General features: G+C 35.2%; 1 protein-coding gene across 2 annotated transcripts in view; it reads left to right on the forward strand.

The window, feature by feature from the left end:
- The window catches only part of LOC149802902 (cadherin-87A-like), a 189,389-nt gene that overhangs the window by 127,534 nt on the left and 39,672 nt on the right, over window positions 1–22,183 (forward strand). For both annotated transcript variants that reach the window (XM_089952397.1, XM_089952398.1), the window contains 7 exons: window positions 1,602–1,754; window positions 2,011–2,136; window positions 7,369–7,555; window positions 10,979–11,199; window positions 12,976–13,170; window positions 13,698–13,808; window positions 18,556–18,676. In XM_089952397.1, coding sequence (XP_089808523.1) covers window positions 1,602–1,754; window positions 2,011–2,136; window positions 7,369–7,555; window positions 10,979–11,199; window positions 12,976–13,170; window positions 13,698–13,808; window positions 18,556–18,676 — 1,114 coding nt within the window. The remainder of the gene's footprint in view (window positions 1–1,601; window positions 1,755–2,010; window positions 2,137–7,368; window positions 7,556–10,978; window positions 11,200–12,975; window positions 13,171–13,697; window positions 13,809–18,555; window positions 18,677–22,183) is intronic.

The raw sequence follows: 22,183 nt of genomic DNA on the forward strand, positions 1-22,183 counted from the left end.
TACACAGTAAAATTGATCATCAGTACATAGGTAGGTTAGTGATAATGTTTTCTTCATATGTTATGTTTTCTAGGTTTGAATTTGCGTTTGCCATTGAAATGTTGAGCAGCACTTTTACACAAGTGGTTGATGATTTTGCTTTAATGCTGTTGCTTAACTATTTAGTAGACTTTACTCAAACTTGTCATTCAAGAAATGCTTTTCTTTAGCTTTTGGCTTGGGTAATGGGAATTGCCTCAAATGCATACAAAATATATTATCCATTAAAAACAATTTGACAGTTTTTCCTATTCATTTAATGATGGAATAATCAGTCCTAAATAGAACCAATCAATAAATTTCAAATAAAGTATGAGACATTTTTTATTGGGGGTGGGTTATTATATTTCTTTGTCAAATACATTACCCGATTACGTTTAAACTGGGAATTAACTTCTCCTACCTACCAAATCCAGCCTGTCCAAAAGACTGAAAACATGTCATTTCCCGATCAATATACAGTATTGACTATAACAGTTTCAAAGCTTTTCCAAGACACCATTATAAGTTCCTTCCCCTGGCTACCTTTATATCAGGTGTTCATCAGTTATTACGGAATCCTAACTGGTTGGTCCATCCACATAGCCATCCCTCTTGTTATTTTTTTTTTCTTTTGGAGGGGGTTATGTTTGGGCGTTTTTGATCTGATTGATGTGGTGGCCGTTAGTCAGACATCCATTGGACTCTTGTTGATGCCACTTAGTCTCATCATGGACATTGGCTTAAATCTTTAGCTGGATTCACCTGGAAACTTTTGCTGCTACTTTATTAGAAGAATGGTATGACCCTCCATGTGAATATCCCTATGATTACATTTTCTGATAGGTTACTGTAGGACTTGGATACTCTGGTATTTCCTCCACCTTTTCTTTCCTATTGTCCTAATGTTAATGTAATTGTTGATATACTGTTCCAGCTTAAACTGGTGGGCATGTGGTTTATGGATAGCCACCTAGCAGGTGCAGGGGAAGTAATGTTAAATGGTATCTTGGAAGAGTTTCCTGCCTTAGATATTATTAAATAGATGGTAAAGACAATTTTTGTAGCCTCTCAGGTAGGGCTGGATTTGGATGGTTTTGGAAGTTATATTTCTGACCTAAATTTTATCTGAAGTTTTCTCAAGGAAAGTTAATTTTTGATAATAATTTTCTTTATTCTAAATTTATTGTGCAATATTCAGGTGGTATCTTCATTTTTTTGTGGTACTTTTCCACAGTTTAAAATTTTTTATTTCTCGAAATACTCATTAAATCTATATTAATCTTTCTGTATAGAAAAATGAAAATACACCATACAAAGAAATTAAAGCACATTGCTTCTGATAGTCAAGTCAGTTTTAAAAGCTTTTTCAGTTTAGATTCCTCGTTTGTAAAATATTCTATAATAGTCATAAATGATTACACCCGAATATCTTCTGTATTTACTATAGTATAGATACATCAAATATATTATTAATTTATCTTACAAACAGCCACCAATACAACACCTAATAGAGCATGTACATTTCAGTTTCACCATCAAATGAATACAAAGTTTGATCAGCACGTCCTTTTTCTCTTTAGTCCTCCTACATTGTGACTATCCCAGAAAACTCTCCTGAAACCACCTTCATTGTCGATGTGAGTGCTACAGACAGGGATAGAGAGGATGGAAAGGGCTATGGCACTGTTAGATACAGAATGGATGATCCACATTTTAGAATTGATAATATTACTGTAAGTCTCTCTCTCTCTCTGTCTGTCTCTCTCTCTCTCCAAACCCCAATAATATGTCAAATTTTATATTTCTGTCTCACCTGTTTTAAGGCCATGGTCTAAGTTCAATTGCAGTGCATAGATGGTAGAACAGTCCATGTTTATAATTATGTGAGCAGTCTAGAAGCCCTATGTGGCTTATTATTATTCCATCCAAACATTTTTCTGTTCCAAGAATTGGAAAACATCTCTTTAGATCACACTTTTTTCATTTCAGGGCCGAGTAACAGTCGGTGCCAGTGCCACACTAGATAGAGAGACAACCCCCAATATTGTTGTCCAGGCCATTGCATATGACACGCCACAAGGTCCAGAAAGTGTCAGGAGACAAAATGCAGCCACAGTAAGACTTTTTCATTAATTTTTAGCTCACTTGGCCATGTGAGTTTATGGGATGGCCCTGCATCAGTTGTGTGTCCATGTGTCCATAAATATCAAGCAAGATCCATGCAAATAAAATTATGTGATTTTGCTTCTGAGTGACAGCTTTTACAGCTCTAGAAGCCATATTTCTGATGTTATCTTACGGCTGATTGGCTGGTCTTCTTACCATTCAAGAGATGGTAATTTGTAATAACTACCACATGTACTCTCTTATAAGTCAAGTCAAACTGCAAACAACAAAGATCCAGATCTGTCATAGCATAATGTGACAGCAGATCAGGGTCTGTGTTTTTTGTTCTACTGAGTGCTTCCAACAAACTGCACAGACCAAGATCTGCAGGCACGTTATGCCATGGTGGATCTGTTTCTGTGTAGTTTGCATTTGGACTCTTCTAATAACTGTGTATATATGGTAATTTGGTAAATAGGCTTTTGTATTATGAAGATCTCAGATGAGTATGATTTTGAGTGACATTGATACATATAAATGATTTACTTCAGATTTGCTTAGCATTCCGACTTTTTAACAAAGTTTGTATTTTCATTTTCTTTGACAGGGTCTATAACAGCAGTGACATATGTACATTGAAAATTTTTATTTTGCATTGGATTGACTGGACTTGTTCTCGATCATCTTCTTTCATATAAACTAGGTACATAGGTGTATACAATCAGCATGCCTAGAATTTAGCATAAATTTCTGTGTAGACAGAAGAAGAAGTAGATTGAGAGATTTACTAGTCCAGCTGAATTTTTGCTAGTCTTTCCACAAAATTTAGATTGGTGACAATTCAAATTTTACTAGCCATAGGATCAATGAAATTATGAAAACAACTAGTTCAGCAAGAACTTTAATTGGTTTTGTAGACTACTGATAATTTTGAATTCTGTATCAAGATCATGGATATGTTTTTATGAGCAAGATCTATGCATATTAGTTATACTTTATCTTGGTAAGAATCTGCATCACACTATAGTAAAATAGGTAAAATCAACATGATGTAAAGGTTTGGAGATAGCCTACATAGGGTTGTTTTCTGCCAGCTTAATAATGACCTTATTTAAAGAGGGTAACACAATTAGCTAAAAACTAATCTACCTTGAGGCCCTCATACAAAGGAATTCATTTATTTAAGCTGCATCTCTGAAGCCACTGGATATATTGGGTTTGGAAGAAGGAAATAGAGTGGGCATTTCTAATCTCAACTGGAATACTATTCCAGAGCAGAGTTGCAGAGTAATGGAAACTTTTTTTTAAATAACTCCTTATTTGGTTTGGGAATTTTATACTGTTTGGTAGACATGGATCGCAGGTGGGGAGTATTACCAGGTAGCCTATACTGGAATAGTGATTGTAAATATACAGGAGCACTATTATGAGATATCCTGTACATTAATTTGGCTTTTCTCAAACAGATTCGGTCTTTAATAGGTAATATTTTTAACCTACCAGCTAAACTTTCCTTGCTTTCTTTCTGGATTGATATTAGCCCAAATGCTCTTTTTTGAAGATGTGCCAGCTTTGCTATGTTTTTATCATTTGAATTACCCCATACTGTACTACGGTAGTCCAAATAGGGTTGTATGTAACTGTTATAAAATGGGGGCCCCGAGTGGCCGAGTGGTCTAAAGCGCTCTCCGTTACGGATCACAGCCATCTCACCTCTGTCTGCGCAGGTTCAAGTCTCGATTCAGCCAATGTGGATATGTGTGAAAGCTTGCCAGTAGCTTCTCGTGGGTCAGTGGTTCTTTCCGGGGTTTTCCTGGGTTCTTCCTCCACCATTAATACTGGCCGCCATGTATAGCCTATCGTGTGCTGAAAAATGGCGTTAAACCCCACATCAACAACAACAACAACTGTTATAAAATAGTTTTCTGTGCCTTTCAGGGAGAAAATGTCTTATCCTACTGAGAAGCCATAAACTTGAATTGACTTTTTTACCGGTATGTTTGATATGTTCAGTCCATGATAGGTTATCATCTACCAGAACACCAAGTAGTCTATCATGACAGACCATTTGCAGATCTGTATCCTTCCATGTCAGACATAGTTCATCACTATCAAGATTTGTCCTTCTTTGCCGTGTTGAGATAAGTAATATTTTAGTTTTACCAGTATTTACCACCATGCCATTACATGTGCACCAGTTTTCCAGTTTGTTTAGTGCATTCTGTAAAGAAATTTTGAGCTCATGCTTTGTGTTTTGGATGTCTGACAATGTTGTGTCATCTGCATAGAGATCTGTAGATGATATTGAGTCTCTTAGTAAAAGTGGTAGGTCATTAATAAATAAAATGAACAGTAATGGACCTAGAATTGAGCCTTGTGGTACTCCATATCTAATTGTTTCAGGTTCAGACAGAACATTATTTATGTAAACATGTTGTGTTCTCTTATTTAAGTACGAAGTAAACCATCTAATTGTTCTTTCATCACACTGGTAGATTTTCAGTTTCTTCAAAAGGATTTCATGATCCACCATGTCAAAAGCTTTCCTGAAATCTACAAATACAGTTCCTATTATTCTACCTTGGTCAAGTGCTTGAAGCCATTTATCAGTTAGGGAGATCAAGGCAGTCTCACAGGAATGGTTCTGTCTAAAGCCAGATTGATTAGGGTGTAACAGCAAGTGTTTGGTTAAATATGACATGAATGAGTCATAGACATGTTTTTCAATCAATTTTGACAAGTTTGGTAGTATTGAGATTGGTTGGTAGTTATCAGCATCTTCCTTAGAACCAGATTTGTGAATAGGAGTTACTTTTGCAGTTTTCCATATTTTGGGGACAGATGAGGTTGCAATACTTAAATTAATTGTGAATGTTATGCTATCTACAATAGCAGAGACAGAAAACTTAATGAGTCATGGACTAATCTGATCAAGTCCTGTAGCTTTCTTGGTATCAAGTTCACTGAGACATTTTTTAACAAAGTTTTTTGACACTGGTGGGATAGAGAAACATACCTCCTTAGAGATTTTGCTGCTGCAGAACTCGTTCAGTTAATTAAAGTTGTTTTCTATCACTGGCTCTTTTAACTTTGTGGTAATGTTGATGAAAAAATCATTGAAAACCTTTGCATTGTCAGTTTCATCAGTGACTATGGTGTCATTTACCAGAAGTGAGTGAATTTTATTTGTCTGTTTTTTGTGCATTCCTCCAGTGAGTTCATTGAAGACTTTCCAAATGGAGTTTGTGTTGCTCTTTTTGTTTTCAAGCAATGATTGATAATAAGTTTTTTTAGCTTTTTTAATCATACTTGTTATTTTATTTCTCCATACTTTATATTGTGCATGGTTTTCCATAGCCTTGAATTTGTCTCATGTTTTCATAGCATCTAGGATTTCAGTAGTAAGCCAATTAGGTTGAATTTCAGTCTTTACTCGATGTACTTTCAGTGGTGCATGCTTAGATACTACATCCATGAATAAGTCAGTCCACACCCTCATGGCTTCATCTATGTCATCCAAATTTTGGATCATATTCCATGGAACTTTATATAGGTCATTGAGAAATTGTTCTTCATTAACAGTTTCTCAATGACCTATATAAAGTTCCATGGAATATGATCCAGAATTTGGATGACATAGATGAAGCCATGAGGGTGTGGACTGACTTATTCATGGATGTAGTATCTAAGCATGCACCACTGAGTGGCATAGTCTACTGTTATGCAAGGAAGTGAATGATATAAGACTAGAGCCTCTTGTTATGACTACATTGGCTTTGAGAGTCAACTTTGAAAAAGAAATATTTTTAATTAACTCATTGGTAACCATAGAATTTGAGGTTCTCATTGGCACTAAAATCGTTTCCAGCTGGGTGAAAATATTTCTGAGAGAATATTCATAATGTGAAAAAAGTTCAAATTATTTTTATAAATGTGAAGGCGGATAGTAGTTATAAATGGAGAAAACAAATGGGTCTTACTAGCATGTTATAGGGCAGCTTTGACAAGAACTATTTCATCTAAGAGTAATTTTAAAATTATCTTTTTACATAAGCAGAAAATCGATGTGAGACATATATATTTAATTTTAGTCTGTATTTTTTATCTTTTTGTGAATGTGTTTCAACAATTTTATAAGGTATATTCTTCCCTTAAAAAATGCACATCATTATTGGATGATGTGTATGAATGTGACCCTATCCATATACTGAAATCAGATTTCATATGCCATTTATGCTGGTGTGTTGTTATATTTGTCTTTTTCTGGGCTGTCTCTAAAACAAATGACTGCATACTGTATCATATGCATAGTGGTTGGAAACATGCATTCCTGTTATGTTGTCCAGTCACACAGAAAGGACATATTTTCTTTCAAGCAGAAAAATGAGATATATACACAGTGGATTTTCAACTCCTGTGCTCCACAGTACATGTGGTACATTGTCATATTTTGTGTATCAATCACAATATAGCTATAATCTGTGTAATTTCAGCAACTTAGTTAATTCTGAAACATCAAGGTAAGAAAAGTAATAAAAGATAAAGAAACTGCATCACAAATGCCAGATGCACCCACTATCCAGGGGTGATAAATAAATTGACAGCCTGCACGAACATGAACTTCAATACATTCAGTTATAATGTGGCTGTGTAGAACCATGCAGCCAGATAATGCAGAAATTTTGTCCAGATAGGTGAAAAACTTCACATAATTATAGTCAAAATGAAACAATAATATATACCACCTGTAGGTAGCAAGGGGAGGGAATAGGCAAGTGTTGGTGCTCTTTGTCTATATAATATAGACAGAAAAGAATTTCCACGTTTGGGAGGGCTGGATTCCCTAATGTTAATCATGTAATTATTCTAGCAGAAATTTTTTTTCTAAAACAATTAAGATTATAAAATGCACAACAGAGAACATTGTTGATTCTGTACTTGACAAGAATAATTCTTGAATTTACCTGTAACTTTTTGTTGAGCTGACCTTGGCTGAAGCTTAGCTTGATTATCATCTTGGCTAGCTTGTACGTGTCCATCTGTCCATCCATATGTCTGTCCATGCTGTAGATTAAAGTGAGTGTTATGGCTTTGTACATCAAGCTCACTTTTAAATTCTTTTCTTTCTAGCCAAATAAAAATAGACTGGGCACGAAGGGGAGGGGTCTTTTGTTTCTGAGTCATTGTGTAAATGAAAATACTTGTACCATCAGTTTAGTTAACATTTGCTGTTATTTGCAGATCTACATTAGGCTGACGGATGTAAATGATAACCCACCTGTCTTCTCAACAGCTGAATACCAGGCTACAATCTATGAGACTATCCTGCCTGATACAGAGGTATTACAGGTCTTTGCTAATGATAAGGATGAGGGAATCAATAGCCAGCTAGAGTTTACCAAGGTATCTGGAAGTGGTGACCCAAATGGTAAGTATTGTGAAAGAAAAAGTTTTTAATAAAACTATTAGAAACCAGCCAACCCTTACAATTTGGCTGTAAGTCTTATGGAAATGATCCATAAATTACAAAATAAAAGCACAGAAATATTGAAATATGAATGCCTAGGTAAAATCTGGTTACTGGTTACAGGTCCTTGTTTGATACAGATCTGCATTTCATATGAGATTCAGTGGAGTTGGTCAGGGAACCAAACTAACTTTACAAGAGTACCTCAGAAGCTTTAAACTGCACATATATTTTCATGCAAATTCTCTGCATGAGCAAGCTTTTGCTTGTAGAATTTTCTAAAGGTGTCATCCCACAAGTGATAAGTGATACATATTCAAGATGAAATAAGCCTCATAAAAAGATTTTATAATAAATACAGAAGAAAAAAAGGAATATTCAGATTCTTGTGGGACAAAAGCAGGAAGGGCAACAGTTCTGTTTATTGAACATCATGTGTTGATTTGAGTATATCTCATGGTGGGAGAGATCATGAGATGATTACTCTTGCCACCTTAAATATAAAAAAAAGGCCCAGGATAATATCAAGTAGAAAGATAGCAAGAAGCCATTGAGTACCATAGGGTTTGGAACTGTATTTTGTGAAACTGTACTGGAGGTAATTCAAGTCTAAGTGCACTTTACAAACTTTTAAGTGGAACATAATGTTTACAGTCACTACATCAGTCAAGAGTCACACTTTCTAAATACGTGCTTTCCAACTTCATAAGATTAGTACGTTGTGTTTTGTTAAACATGACTGAAAATTGGATTAATTTATGGGAGAAAAAAATGACTTCCTTACTGAGATCTTGTTAGGGTTGGCAGGTCTTCTATTGGTATTAAAAAGTTGAGTTTAAATTTGTCACAGGATAAACAGGTTTAATTTTGATCCATTTTCCACTAATATTTTTGTGGTAAGTAGTGATAAGATATTAACCAGTCTGATACAGATGACTTTAAATTTGTTGTCTGTTCTTTCTATATTGAACTTTTTCAATGTTTATCTCATCTTAAGATTTTACGATCTCATATGAGGAACATCTGAAATTTTACCATTCTGAATATATTTAGACAAAGCTTCACTGTTCAGTTTTATGGCAAAAACTTTGTATATTAAGGTCTTTTCTGATGATACGATGAAAATTTTCTCAGATGTAACAGGTAAGTCTCTTTGGGCTGTTCCATTAAAACATACGTGAGACCCAGGGAAGGCACTTTTAAATTGGGGTGCTCACCCATAGATGCATTTTAGAGTTTTCTTATCATTTTAATATGAACTCTCTGAAATCAAAGTACCCAGGCATATATTTTTTAAAAACTCAATTCCATGGGTATCATGTATGTTTAAATGGAACAGCCCTTAGAAAAAAAAAAGAGACATTTACGTTGGAATTTAATGTCAACTATTATGATGAAACCCTTTTTTAACATGTTTCATTATAACATGAATTTGGATAAAGCACAATCATAGCATGACTCTTGAAATTATGCAGTATTAAACCTGGGGCCCTGAGTGTCCTAGTGGTCTAAAGTGCTCATCATTCCGGATCACTGCCATTTCACCTCTTTCTTCTGGGTTTGAGTCTCAGGCTCAGCCAATGTGGGTATGTGAGAAAGCTTGCCAGTGATATTCTCATGGGTTGGTGGTTCTTCCCAGGGTTTTCCAGGGTTCTTGCTCCACCAGTTATTCTGGCTGCCATGTATAGCCTGTCTTGTGCTGAAAAATGGTATCAAACCCTATAACAACAACAACAATAATTTTAATTTTTCAGAGCATCCTGTGTACAATTATTATACAATCCAGGGTTAAGAATAGCCAACATATGTTTGCACAGTCATCTGGCATATTCTGCCAAGCACCACACAATGCATAGGTTAAAATATTCTCACCTAACTTTACAGATCAGTTAATTTAACACCCATTTAATGGAAAGCAAGAGACAACCAGTGCCTGTTCAATCAACCGTAGTACACACCTGTTGAAACAAGGTTATTGCCTGAATTGTCAGAAGTTTTAGTCATTACCACTCCACCCTCTAGTCTTAGTCTCTTTTATTTTAGAGTGAGAAATGCAGCTCCAAATCATTCACATATACACAGTCCAGTCCTCATTTTAATGCAAAGTTACATATGTATAGTTCGCTGTTTTGGACAATTGGCTTGAAGAAAAAAAAACATTTACGTTTTAGGAGTTGAAGGATTTGCTGTTATAATTAATCAAACATACTACGGTACATCCTGTATTTGTTCTGCAGAAGTACAAAGTAAAAGTTATAAATACAATCTTCGATAATATTTGGTTTATTGATTTCCTTTCTCATCTGTCTTTTAGAGAGTTACTTAACTGGTTTTTTTTTGTGTGTGTGTGGAGATCATTCTTTATCCCAGACATCAATTGGTTTACTCCCTAACTGGGTTGAGGCAGTTTTACTTTTTCAAGTGTTCATCTCAGTTACATTATAAAGTCAATACCCTTGACCTCCAGTGTGAATTTTAGTTACAGTATTTTCCAAGCCCTAAATATGTGTTTCTTTTTTTCATTTTTAAACTGGCAATGTCTGATGTAAGCATTTTATTGTTGGTAAAAAATCATACCTTTTGGATATGTCCAACACATAAGCTTGTTTCAGAAAATACAATGTTTCCTAATTTAGTGTGAGCGTTAGCAAGAAATTAGGTATTTGGATTCAAATGGAATCTTGCAGATGAATTCTAGAAATATGCTTCTTTGTGCGTATTTTTGGTGGAATTACTATTAAGGATATCATGAGAATAGCTGGTGAGTGCAGTTAAGTTGCCAATTTTCTTGTACACATATGTTTGTACCAATGAATGGTTCTCTGCCCCAGAAGTAAATAATAAACATGTAACAACTGTTTTAGTCTAATATGTATTAAGTTGGTAACTGTATCAGTGAAGTTCTCAATTTTGGCTTCCACCTCCTCATCCTTTATAGCTGCATGGATACATAAACACTATTTCTTCAATTAACTGATTTGTTTGAATATTGTACAATAACATATGTCGCATGCTCACACTTTGTGAAACCCAATCATTATTTTACAGCAGGCTTCACTGTATTTCCAAACTATTAATGTACATTAATCAAACTTTTTGTAAGAAGAAAAACAGTATAAATCGCAATAACAAAATAAGTTAGTCTTCACGTCCAAGAAGCAAAACAATTCACTGAGATTGATATGCATTTAAAGTTGCTTATAATAAAGTTTGGTGAAACAGCTTAACAGACTTTACAAAATACTGGCTTAAATCCAAGTGTCATTATGATCATGATGTTAACCATGCTCATAAAGAATTATGTTTGAACCGTTTTTATCATCAATACTTTTAGATTTTGCTTGTCTATGAGATCCATTATAAACAGTGTATGCTTTCTTTCAGATTACTTTGAAGTTGGTGCCAGATCTGGCAGAATCTCAGTGAAGAAAAGTCTGTTACGGAAATTGGGGACATACAAATTCCAGGTTCAGGCTCGTGATCAGCTTGGAGCTGGAATCTTCACAGCATTAGCTAACATAACCATCAGGGTATTGGATGCTGCTAATGCACCTCCAGAATGGGTAATCCCACCCAGAGAGAACATGACCATTGATGTATTGGAGGTTAGTGTTCCCTCATCCAACAAGAAACTATTAAATTCTATTACATATGTTTCATAAATTGTATTGTAAATTTGATGTGTGAATATTGCATCATACATCACACAAGAACTGACTAGGCCTTCAAAAATCCATGTACATATCTGCTGGTCACAACTGATTTCAGAATGCTTCTGTTGGATATTGGTGGTTATGAATGTAATTCTTATTATTTTTCTTACATTTAACTTCACATCTGCAAAAATGCAAGAATTTTAAACTCCTTATCTGCCCAAACAAGCATGGAATAGGCAAATCTCTGTTTGACAGGTGTCAGAGTACTTGAAAGTTGGTCATAATTGGTCCGTGGTCATAGCTTTGCTGTTAAAGTACAACAACAAAGCAGATTACAATATATGATGCTAAGACCAATGATCCCATCTATACAGTTATGCATACTGTCAGGTATCAAGTGATATATTTATTTTAAATTTTGGTCATTACTGTGACAATAAATACCATTGCAGTTTTATTTCAGATAAAAGTAAAGACATAGAGAACAACTGGAATGTAAAACTCAATTCAAGCACACAGGCCTATGGGTTTTATCATGTTATAAGTGGGTTCAGATTAACATTGGAATGGTGCAAGTCTGTAAAACATTTTTACACTTTTATACATAATACCTACACATATCTTAATAACTACACACCCTTTGTTTGATTCAAAACTTGCATATAAATATTCATTGGTCTAAGTCCTTGAACATGAGCCACTTGGTATACATTATCTTTGCTATTTTTATAACTAGGGAGCCATGGTAGCTCTGTTGGTGGAGCTTCAGACTCATAATCCACAGGTCACAGTTTGATACCTGCCCAAGTCAGCTGCCTCACACTGTCTTAGAAAAGGCACTTGGCTTCCATTCCCACATCATGATATATTCACTAGCGTGATACAAGTGCCATTAAAACCAACAAAAAAAGGCAATCCTAGCATACCTTAAGGAAATGAATCAACTATAAAAACCTGCCTAAACCATCATGATTGTTGGCTTGGAACTTAATCAACACGTATGCTTGTAGTGTCATTAAACAACCACTTAACTTTAGCTAGGGAATTAAATCAGTTTCAAAAATGGATTTAATATTTATTCAGTGCAATGCTATTGAAAGAGAATACCTGTCCAAAGTGGCAAGTTCCCAACATAGACCTACCAGTAGGGAACTAATTCTTCTGGCATGTGCATACATGTGGTAGGGTCATTATTTCTATCATGGATGGTTGGCATAATCTGATGAGGTTTAACCTCATAAAATGTTAACAAATTATATTTCATCCTGAGAGTTCTAACCAATTACATCTCTGAATCAAATGTATTATATTTTAGTCCTTTTTAAATTTGTATGTACTTATGATTGATAATTTCAAACAAAAAAATTAAAATGGAAGGAAGTTAATTTCAATTATTTATAATTAACTTATTTATAATTAACAGTTTGTTATATGAATTATTAGTAGTTGAAAATATGTTAACATTGAATCTTTCTGTAATTTAGTGGCTTAACCAGAACCTGCCAACAAATGTTACGTAACTTGTCATCTGGTAGGGTTGGTGAAAAATCAGTCAGTCATCCTATTAGAATGTACATGATGTAAGTATTAAAAATGTTATGCATCCAGTTCAAAACAAATCATGGTTGTTGCAACAGTATTTTAACCATTAGATGATTACATTAAGGTAATGTGCCATTGGTGACGATGATTGATAAAGTACTCTCATGTATTTCCCTGAAACAGGAACAGTACCTTGGCATGATAGTATACATTGTCAGTGCCATCGATGAGGACAGTGGAAAAAATGGAATTGTTGACTACTCCTTCTTCCAAGATGGGAAATACACTACCAGGACAAAGGAGTTTGAAATCAACTCAGTCACAGGTGTCATTCAGGCGGAGAGGGTTTATGACAGAGAAGAACAAGACAGATATGTGGTATGGATATCGCTGTCTCTCATACATCTTTTTTATAGGTCTCTCTGTCTTTTTTAAAAATTGATCAGTGTTTGGATTTATTAATTAGTAAACAGAAAGATAAATTCAGTTGATTAATTTATGGATTCAGTCAAGCATTTTCATTCATCTTGTGATATAATTTGTCTGTTGGAAAAGACATGCATACTGTATTTGTAAATTCCATAAGTTTATGCTAATTAATCATACTTGTTTATAATAATACTTCAATTTTTGGCACAGCAAAATGCAAGAAACATTTTTCCTGTCTGATCTGTCTGTCCCAACAGGGCTGGAAAAATTCATGAATCATCTTTTGACCTTGAAATGCGATTTTTATGAAATTGAAGACAAACTTTGTTTTATTTTCTACATAAAATCCACAGCAACTAAAGAAAATTGTACTTGCCTAGCAAAATTTGTAACTTGTCCCCAGCAGTTGTGCAATGGATTTTTCTACCATTGTGATTCAAAGACAGTTCTGTTTAACATTTTTCTTTCTCTATCAGTTGATGTTGATAGCAAAGGATCGAGCTCAGACTCCCCAGCAGACAAACCGTTTTTTGACCATCAGAATCAAGGATGTCAATGACAATGATCCAAGCTTTCCACTGGATGCTGTAAGTCAACTTACTATGATACAGCACTTTCTCATCATAGGAACTTTTTTTTCTTATTTGTATACTGTATATGTGTAAGACAGTTTGCCCATGTGAGAAAATCATGTTGGATACACCTGTCCCAGAAAGTATTCAGTAATACTGGATGATGTCATTATGCTTTGACTTAAGAATGTTATAGCATTTTTAGCATAGAAAAGTCAAAAGATTTTCAGGCTTATAAACAGTAATTCTTGTTTACTATAAAAATTGTGTGTAAACTAAACTAATGATGTAGAAAAGGCTCAGTTCTTTTATGGCTATGTCCATACATCTGTAGAAAATCCTCTGTTCTTCTATGGCTACATCAGGTCATGGGTTCGAACCCTGGCCAAGTCATACCAAAGACTTATAAAAATGGTACTAACAGTTGCCTCACTAGGCACTCAGTATTAAGAGATTAGTGTTAGGACTGGTCATCCTGGTGTCAGGATAATGTGACTAGGTGGACATGATGCTACATGTCTGTGGTATGATGCCACAGTGCTTGACATCTCTATAAACTGTCACACTGCATGCTTCATAGCTATATGACTGAAAAACTTTTAAAGCTACGTTAAAAATCCAAATCACACACACACACAGACATTCTATGGCTACATCCATACAGCTATAGAAGATACTCTGTTCTTCTGTGTCTACCTCTATACATCAGTAGAAAATGCTATTTTATGACAACATCTATACATCTTTAGAAAATGCACTGTTCTCTTATGGCTATATCCATAAATCAAAACTCCGGTCGGCCTAAGCAGTGAGAACATCGACCTCAGATGCCAGATACTTGTACAAATGGTATTAACAGCTGCTTCGTTAGGTGCTCAGCATTAAGAGGTTAGTGTTTGGACTGGTTGGCCTGGTGTCATTATAATGTGACTGGGTGGGACATGGTGCTAAATGTCTGTGGCCTCAGTGCTTGACATCACTATAACTACCACACTGGAGACATCATAAGTGATATGACAGAACTTTTAAAAAAAAGCTACATTAAAAATCTAAATCACACACACATATCCATTCATCAGTAGAAAATACTGTATTCTTTGGCTACATCCATACATCTGGTATAAAAAAATCTCTTTTCTATGGCTAAATCGATACATCTGTTAATTTTGTTTCATCTTATATGGCTACATCCATACTTCTGTAGAAAATACTCTTCTTCTATGGCTACATCAATACATCTGTAGAAAATACTCTTTTCTTCTATGGTTACATTTAGACATCAGTAGAAAATGCTTTGTTCTTATTGCTACATCTATACATCTAGAAAATATTATGTTCATCTATAGCTACATCTATACACATGATCTACCATCTTTTCCTTTTTACCACTTTTTCCAAGTAAAAAATGAGATTTTAAAAAAATTATGGTGGGAATATGTAAATCCCATCCCTGGAGTACAACATTGTCACCAGAAATTCAGTATAGACTTATTCCAGCCTTCAAATTCTGACCCTTGGATGGGTTTCCCTCACCCACACTACTGCGTATGATAGAATCCATTTTCTCACATTCAGGTATGTGTATCATTATATTTTCCTGTGTAGAAAAGTGATGGAGAATGTCTTTCATTTAATGACTGTTACCTTACATCACCTGATATCATAAAATGCAATCAAGCATCAAAATTTATATTGTGTTAAGGATACAGTAGTCCCCCTCTTATAAGGCCACCCCTAATGCAGCAGGGAAGTGGCCTTATAATGAGGGTGGCCTTTCTAGAGGGGGATGATAAATACAAATAGTAAAAACATATGAAGAAAGTCACAAATACATTTAATTCTAAAACATTTAATATTTTCATTAAAAAATCACATGCATGTTGTGAAATAAATGTAAAACAAACTGTGTCATCATTTTCAAAAGAATGCTATGAATAACCATTGATATAGTTTTAAAACTGTCTTTATAATTATGTTACAGATCACATGATCTGTCACTTTGTTGGTAACAGTCTAAAACACAAACCAGTCTCGTCACAATTAAAAATATCCTTGCTGTCATATTCCCTGCATATATCGTTTAGTCTTTTGTTCCAACCTTCGACAACTTCATTATTAACATCAGCTGATTGTCCACTAAGGACAGAACACTTAATATTGTGTCGCACTTGAAATCTGTGCAACCATCCGTTACTTGTGGTAAAGTCGTCATATCCCAATTCAACTGACAAAATTGTTGCTTTTTTTTTGTCATTAAAATCAGGATACAAACGTCTCCTGGCTCAAACAATCTTCCTTTCTCCGTCCAATTCACCTTCCCACTTCAGCAGAATTGTTTCATTATCTTTCACGATATTGTTCATTTGAGTCTTTCCGACATCAGTTTTCTGCAAGGATCCTCGACCCCCCCCCCTTTCAGTCAGGTGAATTAATTTCACTTTCTCATCTAAACTGAGAATTTTTCTTTTCCTCGATGACATGTTCATCTTTTTGCAGTAAGTTATTCATGTTGCCAACTACAATACTGATAAAACAATTTTGTATGCATCTAAACAAATTGCCGTGTGTTTTTAAAGGAAGTGATCTTGTCACGTGGTTCATTAGTCGCAGTCTGGTACCCTATTGTTTTTATATAATTCTTTACACTAAGTGAGAGAAGCCAAAACGGTTTCGATATGTACCATTAACATCATGCAGATTTGACCTGGCAGCCATTAGGATTCGTAATTTTGACAATTATTGTCAGTAGTAATAGCCACTAATTATCAAAGTGAACAAGCTCAACATCTTACTAAGGGAAGCCATAAAGGCTATCAAACCATTTTCCTGCTGACTTGGGTATTGTACATCGATGCTGCCACTTCTCAGCTGTTACTACTCTTCAATAATTGTAATCTTAACAATTATCAGTGACTAAACCGGACATCTTATGATAACACAGCAGTAAGGCTAATTGGATTACATGTACTTAACCGTTTGTATGGATTAAAATTTGAGTCTTTATCGGTTTTTATGGAATAAATTTGGCTTCTCGTGAGGCATAAATGATATAATATTAACCTTAGTGGTACATGTACTTTACTCAACACTTCTTTCAGTAACGAAAACCTGACATCGGGAAACAGAAATCAGATTACTTAACACACGTTATGAATAAAATACTGGTTCTGGATACATATTCAAATAAAATGCGGCCGCTTGTGAGGGGTAAATTTTTATTATTGCACTAATATGCTGGTTGCGTTAGCCGGGTGGCCTTTCGTGAGGGGTACTTTTGAACACAAACTCGTCGGTGCCAACGGATTCTGGCCATAAGGAGCGGGTGGCCGCTGGTCAGGGGGGCCGTTCAAGAGGGGGACCACTGTATTGACTTTGGTTTGTGTGCATAAACAGTAAAGTGTTTTTCTTCTTTATTTACTCAAATAATTTACTCTTTTAATTTAAACAACATGTAAACTGTTTTATTCTGTATAACAATACTTGAAGTTTGAGGACAGTCAGATATTACTTCTTTATATAAATATTGATAAAAACAATAACATTTTACAAGTACAGTTAAACCTGTCAAAATCAGCCACCCATGGGAAAAGACAAAACTGGTCATTGTATGAAGGTGATCTCTGTTCACAGGTTTACCTTTTCAAATTTATTATTATTAAAATTATTATTATTATTATTATTATTATTATTATTATTATTATTATTATTATTATTTATTATTATTATTATTATTATTACATTATCAGTATAGTTTTATGGTCACTGTTCAGTAAATTCTTAAAATATGCATATATGTTGTCCTCTTCCAGGTTTGTGTTCCCTACACGATTAATGTACTCTACTCACTTTAATCCATCTTGTAAGTTAAATTAATGATGGCTCTAAAATATTACTGATCTTTGTGCACCATGACATAATAATTTCACAACTGACATACTGTTACATATGATTAAAACCAGACTGTTTGGCAGACTTGTAAAAGTTTCACTTGGAAACTGCTGTCCACACTTTACAAATAGCTGGATAAAAGACATTTGACTCTTGTGAGATGCCTATGATGAATAGGAAATTGAAAGAAGCCATTAATGGATGTCTTTTTGTTACCCATAAACTGAAACTTTACCTGACTTTACAGACAAGTTTTAAATATTGAATGACCCTTGACCCTAATGAAAAGGGATGTAACTAATATATGTTCTGTGCAAGACAAACTTTTTTTCAGAGATAGCTATAATTCACAACCAAACAGATACCAAACTATACATGTCACACTGACACATTTCTACTGCATGAGTACTTTTCCCGCCATTCAACAAATGAATTTCTTTGACCATCTACTTGAATGATAAAACCTGCCTCAGAGTTTCGAATTTGTCGTACTGGCACCATTGAGTTGCACTGTCAGCATGACTTGAGTTATCAGTGCAATTGAGATAAGGAATGTCTGCATCAATTCACATGATATTCCTTCATCTAAACAATGCCTTGCAAATGAATCCAAAATTCAGTTTACATAGACCGAGCAGTCACTGTAGATACACTGCATCGACTTCTTAAGGCATAAAGAAACCTTGATTTGTTTAGGAAACACTTAGTTGAATACTGTAGAACACAGGTGACCGTTACATACAGGACATTTACATATGAAATTTGCCAGTGGGAGAGACTTAGAATGACTGTTGTAAATAGATGACTGCTGAGTAGATGTCATCATTAGGACAGGTTTAACTGTATTTTATTGCTTGTTTTATTTCTCTTTCAGAATGGAAGCCCAATTCCCTATGAGTTTTCTGTGAATGAAAATGCCCCTGCAGGAACACCTATTGGCCGTGTGTTGGCCACAGACCGTGACCTTGACCCTGTGATATACTATTTTATTATTGGTCAGTATTCTTGCAATCCTAATTTTACTTTGATCAATAAAACTACAAATGATCTTGGATATGGAGTACTGTGTCAGTGGCTCAGATACCCAAGGGAGTTTGAAGAAATCTATGCTTCCAGTGAACGAGGTGAAATATAATCATAAGCCTCCTGGCAAGTTTTAAAACAAAACATTTGAGTAATCCAGAGTGTTTGAGCAAATCATGTTTAAGCAAAAAAGATTCTATTTTATTGAAATATACCACTCCAGTGGCCTAGTTGTTAGAGCATCTGCCTTAGATGCAGGAGGTCATGGGTTTGAACCCTTACCGAGTCATACCAAAGACATAAAAAGTGTACTAATATCTGTCTCACCTAGCACTCAGCGTTAAGAGGTTAGTGTTAGGACTGGTTGGCCTGGTGTCAGGATAATGTGACTGGTAAGGACATCATGCTGTATGTCTGCGGCATGATGCCCCAGTGCTAGAGATCACTGTAAGCTGCCATGCTGCAGGCATCATAGCAATATGACTGAAAAATTGTTAAAGCTACATTAAAATTCCAAGTCCCTCACACACACTGTATTGAAATAAATAATGCATGGAATGATGCTTTGAAGAAAACATTGTCACACCTACGATGAAAATGTTTTTATTTCTATATTTCATAGACACTATATGTTTAAAGATCATAGTTTGCAAGCTAGAGATTTTCATTATGGTCTCATATTACTATAAACTGGGATCAGTTTTTGGGTCCCAAATCAAGATGCAGAAGCACTTGAGAAGTCAACTTTCTCATCCATCCATCTGTCTGTCAGGCTATCTGTCCATGCATTCAAATTTCTTGCAACCAGCAAACCTCTGCAGACCAAAAGCATAATTGGATGACATTTTAGTATGTGACTTGCCTATTACACATAGATGTGTCTTCTAGGATTCTTTCCTTTTAGTTCCAGTTTTGATGGAGTTATGGTCCTTTTTACATCAATTTTAAATCTCCACTACATCATATTCTTGTGTCCAACATAGTTCAGGAATCATTCAATGCATTCTGATGCAGTTTGTTTGTAGATTGTCTCATGGACCTGGATATGCCTTTTATGGGTTTTGTCTCCTTAACTCCACTTTGGACCATTGGAAAAGTTATGGCCCATGACAATTAACTTATATCTTCACATGGAATGTTGCTTGTAATTGGCACAGCCCAAGATCCATTAAACATATTATAATGCAGTTTGGAATAAAAATTATCTCAGAGACTTGATGTGCTTTAGATGTTTGTTTTTTCTTTCTCTTTAACTCCATTTTGGAAAGAGTTATTACCCTTGACAATTACCTTAATATCTTCACTTGGGATATCACTTGTAACTGGCACAGCTTAAAAACCATTGAACATCTAATGCTTTTTGGTATGTTCATTGTCTCGTAGAACTAGATGATGTCATTTTCAGATTTTGTCTTCTTATCTCATTGCGGATAGAGTTGTGGCCCTTCATATCTTGACAGATTTTTTGTGGACCTTGACATCTTTGAAGAGTTTTGTCGTCTACTACAGTTTGGACAGAGTTATGACCTTTGTTGATCAACTTCCTACCATTACATGGGATTGTTTGTATTGATGAGGTCTTGATGGAGCTGAATTCAAAGCAGTAGCTGTCAGCTCTTCACATAGGACAGTGGAGATGTGATTTAATCACATTGGGATTTTCTCAGTGATTTTAACTTTTGTATATCTGCATTTTGTACTTGACCTTTCAGCAAAATCAAGTTCACTGCATACCTGCCCAGTGACATTTATTTTAAACAACATAAAACGTTGCTAATATTTCTCTATGATTGTGGATTAAATATTCAGATCGTTATTAATTGTAAACATGTTTACTTCAGTTTGAGTAAAGGATAAAGTCTTGATTCTGACCTTAGAATCTTCCAGAATGGAAATTTCTCATTAAGTTGTCACATTATTTCTTTTTTAAATATGCTACCCAATCATAATACCATAGGAGAACTACTACTACCTCGCAAATCCAGCTCTTCCAGATAACACTTTTAACTAAGGGAGCTAAAAGTTATCTGTCAACCTAGGTGGCAGTTGAGCAGAGTAATCTCCTCGTGGTATAAGGATTGGTGGCAAAACCCATGAACCTGCCAGTTACTACTTCCACTTGTGCCAAAAAGCACATTCTCTCATGAGAGACCTTGCAAAAGCCAGAATCTGTTTGGAAGTTATACCATTACAGGTTGGAGGATTTGGATTTGGATTTTTTTTTATAAATGTAGCTTTAACAATTTTTCAGTCATATCACTAAGATGTCTGCAGTGTGGCAGTTTATAGTGATGTCTAGCACTGGGGCATCATGCTGCAGACATGTGGCATGATGTCCCACCCAGTGACATTATCCTGACACCGAGCCAACCAGTCCTAGCACTAACCTCCTAATGCTGAGCGCAAAGCGAGGCAGCTGTTAGTACCATTTTTGTAAGTCTTTGATATGACTCAGCTGGGGATTGAACCCATGACCTCTCGCATCTGAGTTGGACGTTCTAACCACTAGGCCACCAGAGCGGTTACTAGTTGGAGGAGTTTTTCACATCTAAGGAAAGTATACTCCATTTATATTTCCAACTTTTTCTCTTTTTATGCCAACAAAGTTCTGCCATTACAATTTTCTAACACTTTGTCATCGTCATACATTTAGGTAATTATAGAAAATTCCTAATATTTGAATAATGTTGTTGCAAATGAGTACATATCAGTCGTTTCTATACCAAGGCATTTGTAGCATCCAGGTGTCAAGCTTCAATGATTTTTCTTGTGCAGGCAGTCTGTGTGTGTGTGTGTGTGTGTGTGCATGCTCACGTGTGTGTGTGTGCTCGTGATGGAGGTAAACAATTTCTTTCACATAATTTTTTTATTAATTCCCTTGTCACTTTGGAATATACTGCTCCATATTGCAGCTATTAGGGTAATGTAGAGTGATTAGAATGGGTATATATTTTATGGAAGTAAGTTATAGGAAGGACATCTGCTCATGTTACATGTGAATGAAATATCATTTGCCGCCGCATTTATTTACAATGTATGTAGATAGGTAGTTGTGTGGGTAAGCAGGTGTATACCAACTCTTCTTTTCAAATCATTAGCTTCCTCTTTAATTTCCCTCATTATAACAGTTTAACAATCCACCTTTACAGTGCAAAATAGGAGGTTCAAAAGAAAGCAATCTTTCATGACATGTTTAATCAACCTTTTTGTTTGAATGAAATATATTTGACAACAATATAAAGTTGACTTTTTGAGTAGACAAATAGTTATGTAGATTGGAACACAAGGTGGATCAGAATAGGACAAATGGACAGTCAGATGAAAGGTAGGGGAACAGATTGACAGGTAGGGGAACAGGTGTGGATATAGATCGATGGATGTAAACACAAATGGACAGACAGATAAAGAGATGTACAGACAAGTGGACAGATTGGTAAAGAGCAAATGGATGGATGGACAATTGGTGTAGTCTTTACCAT

The sequence above is a fragment of the Sinohyriopsis cumingii genome, chromosome 3, assembly GCF_028554795.1.
Source record: "Sinohyriopsis cumingii isolate HCF-2022 chromosome 3, ASM2855479v2, whole genome shotgun sequence".
Lineage (NCBI taxonomy): Eukaryota > Metazoa > Mollusca > Bivalvia > Unionida > Unionidae > Sinohyriopsis > Sinohyriopsis cumingii.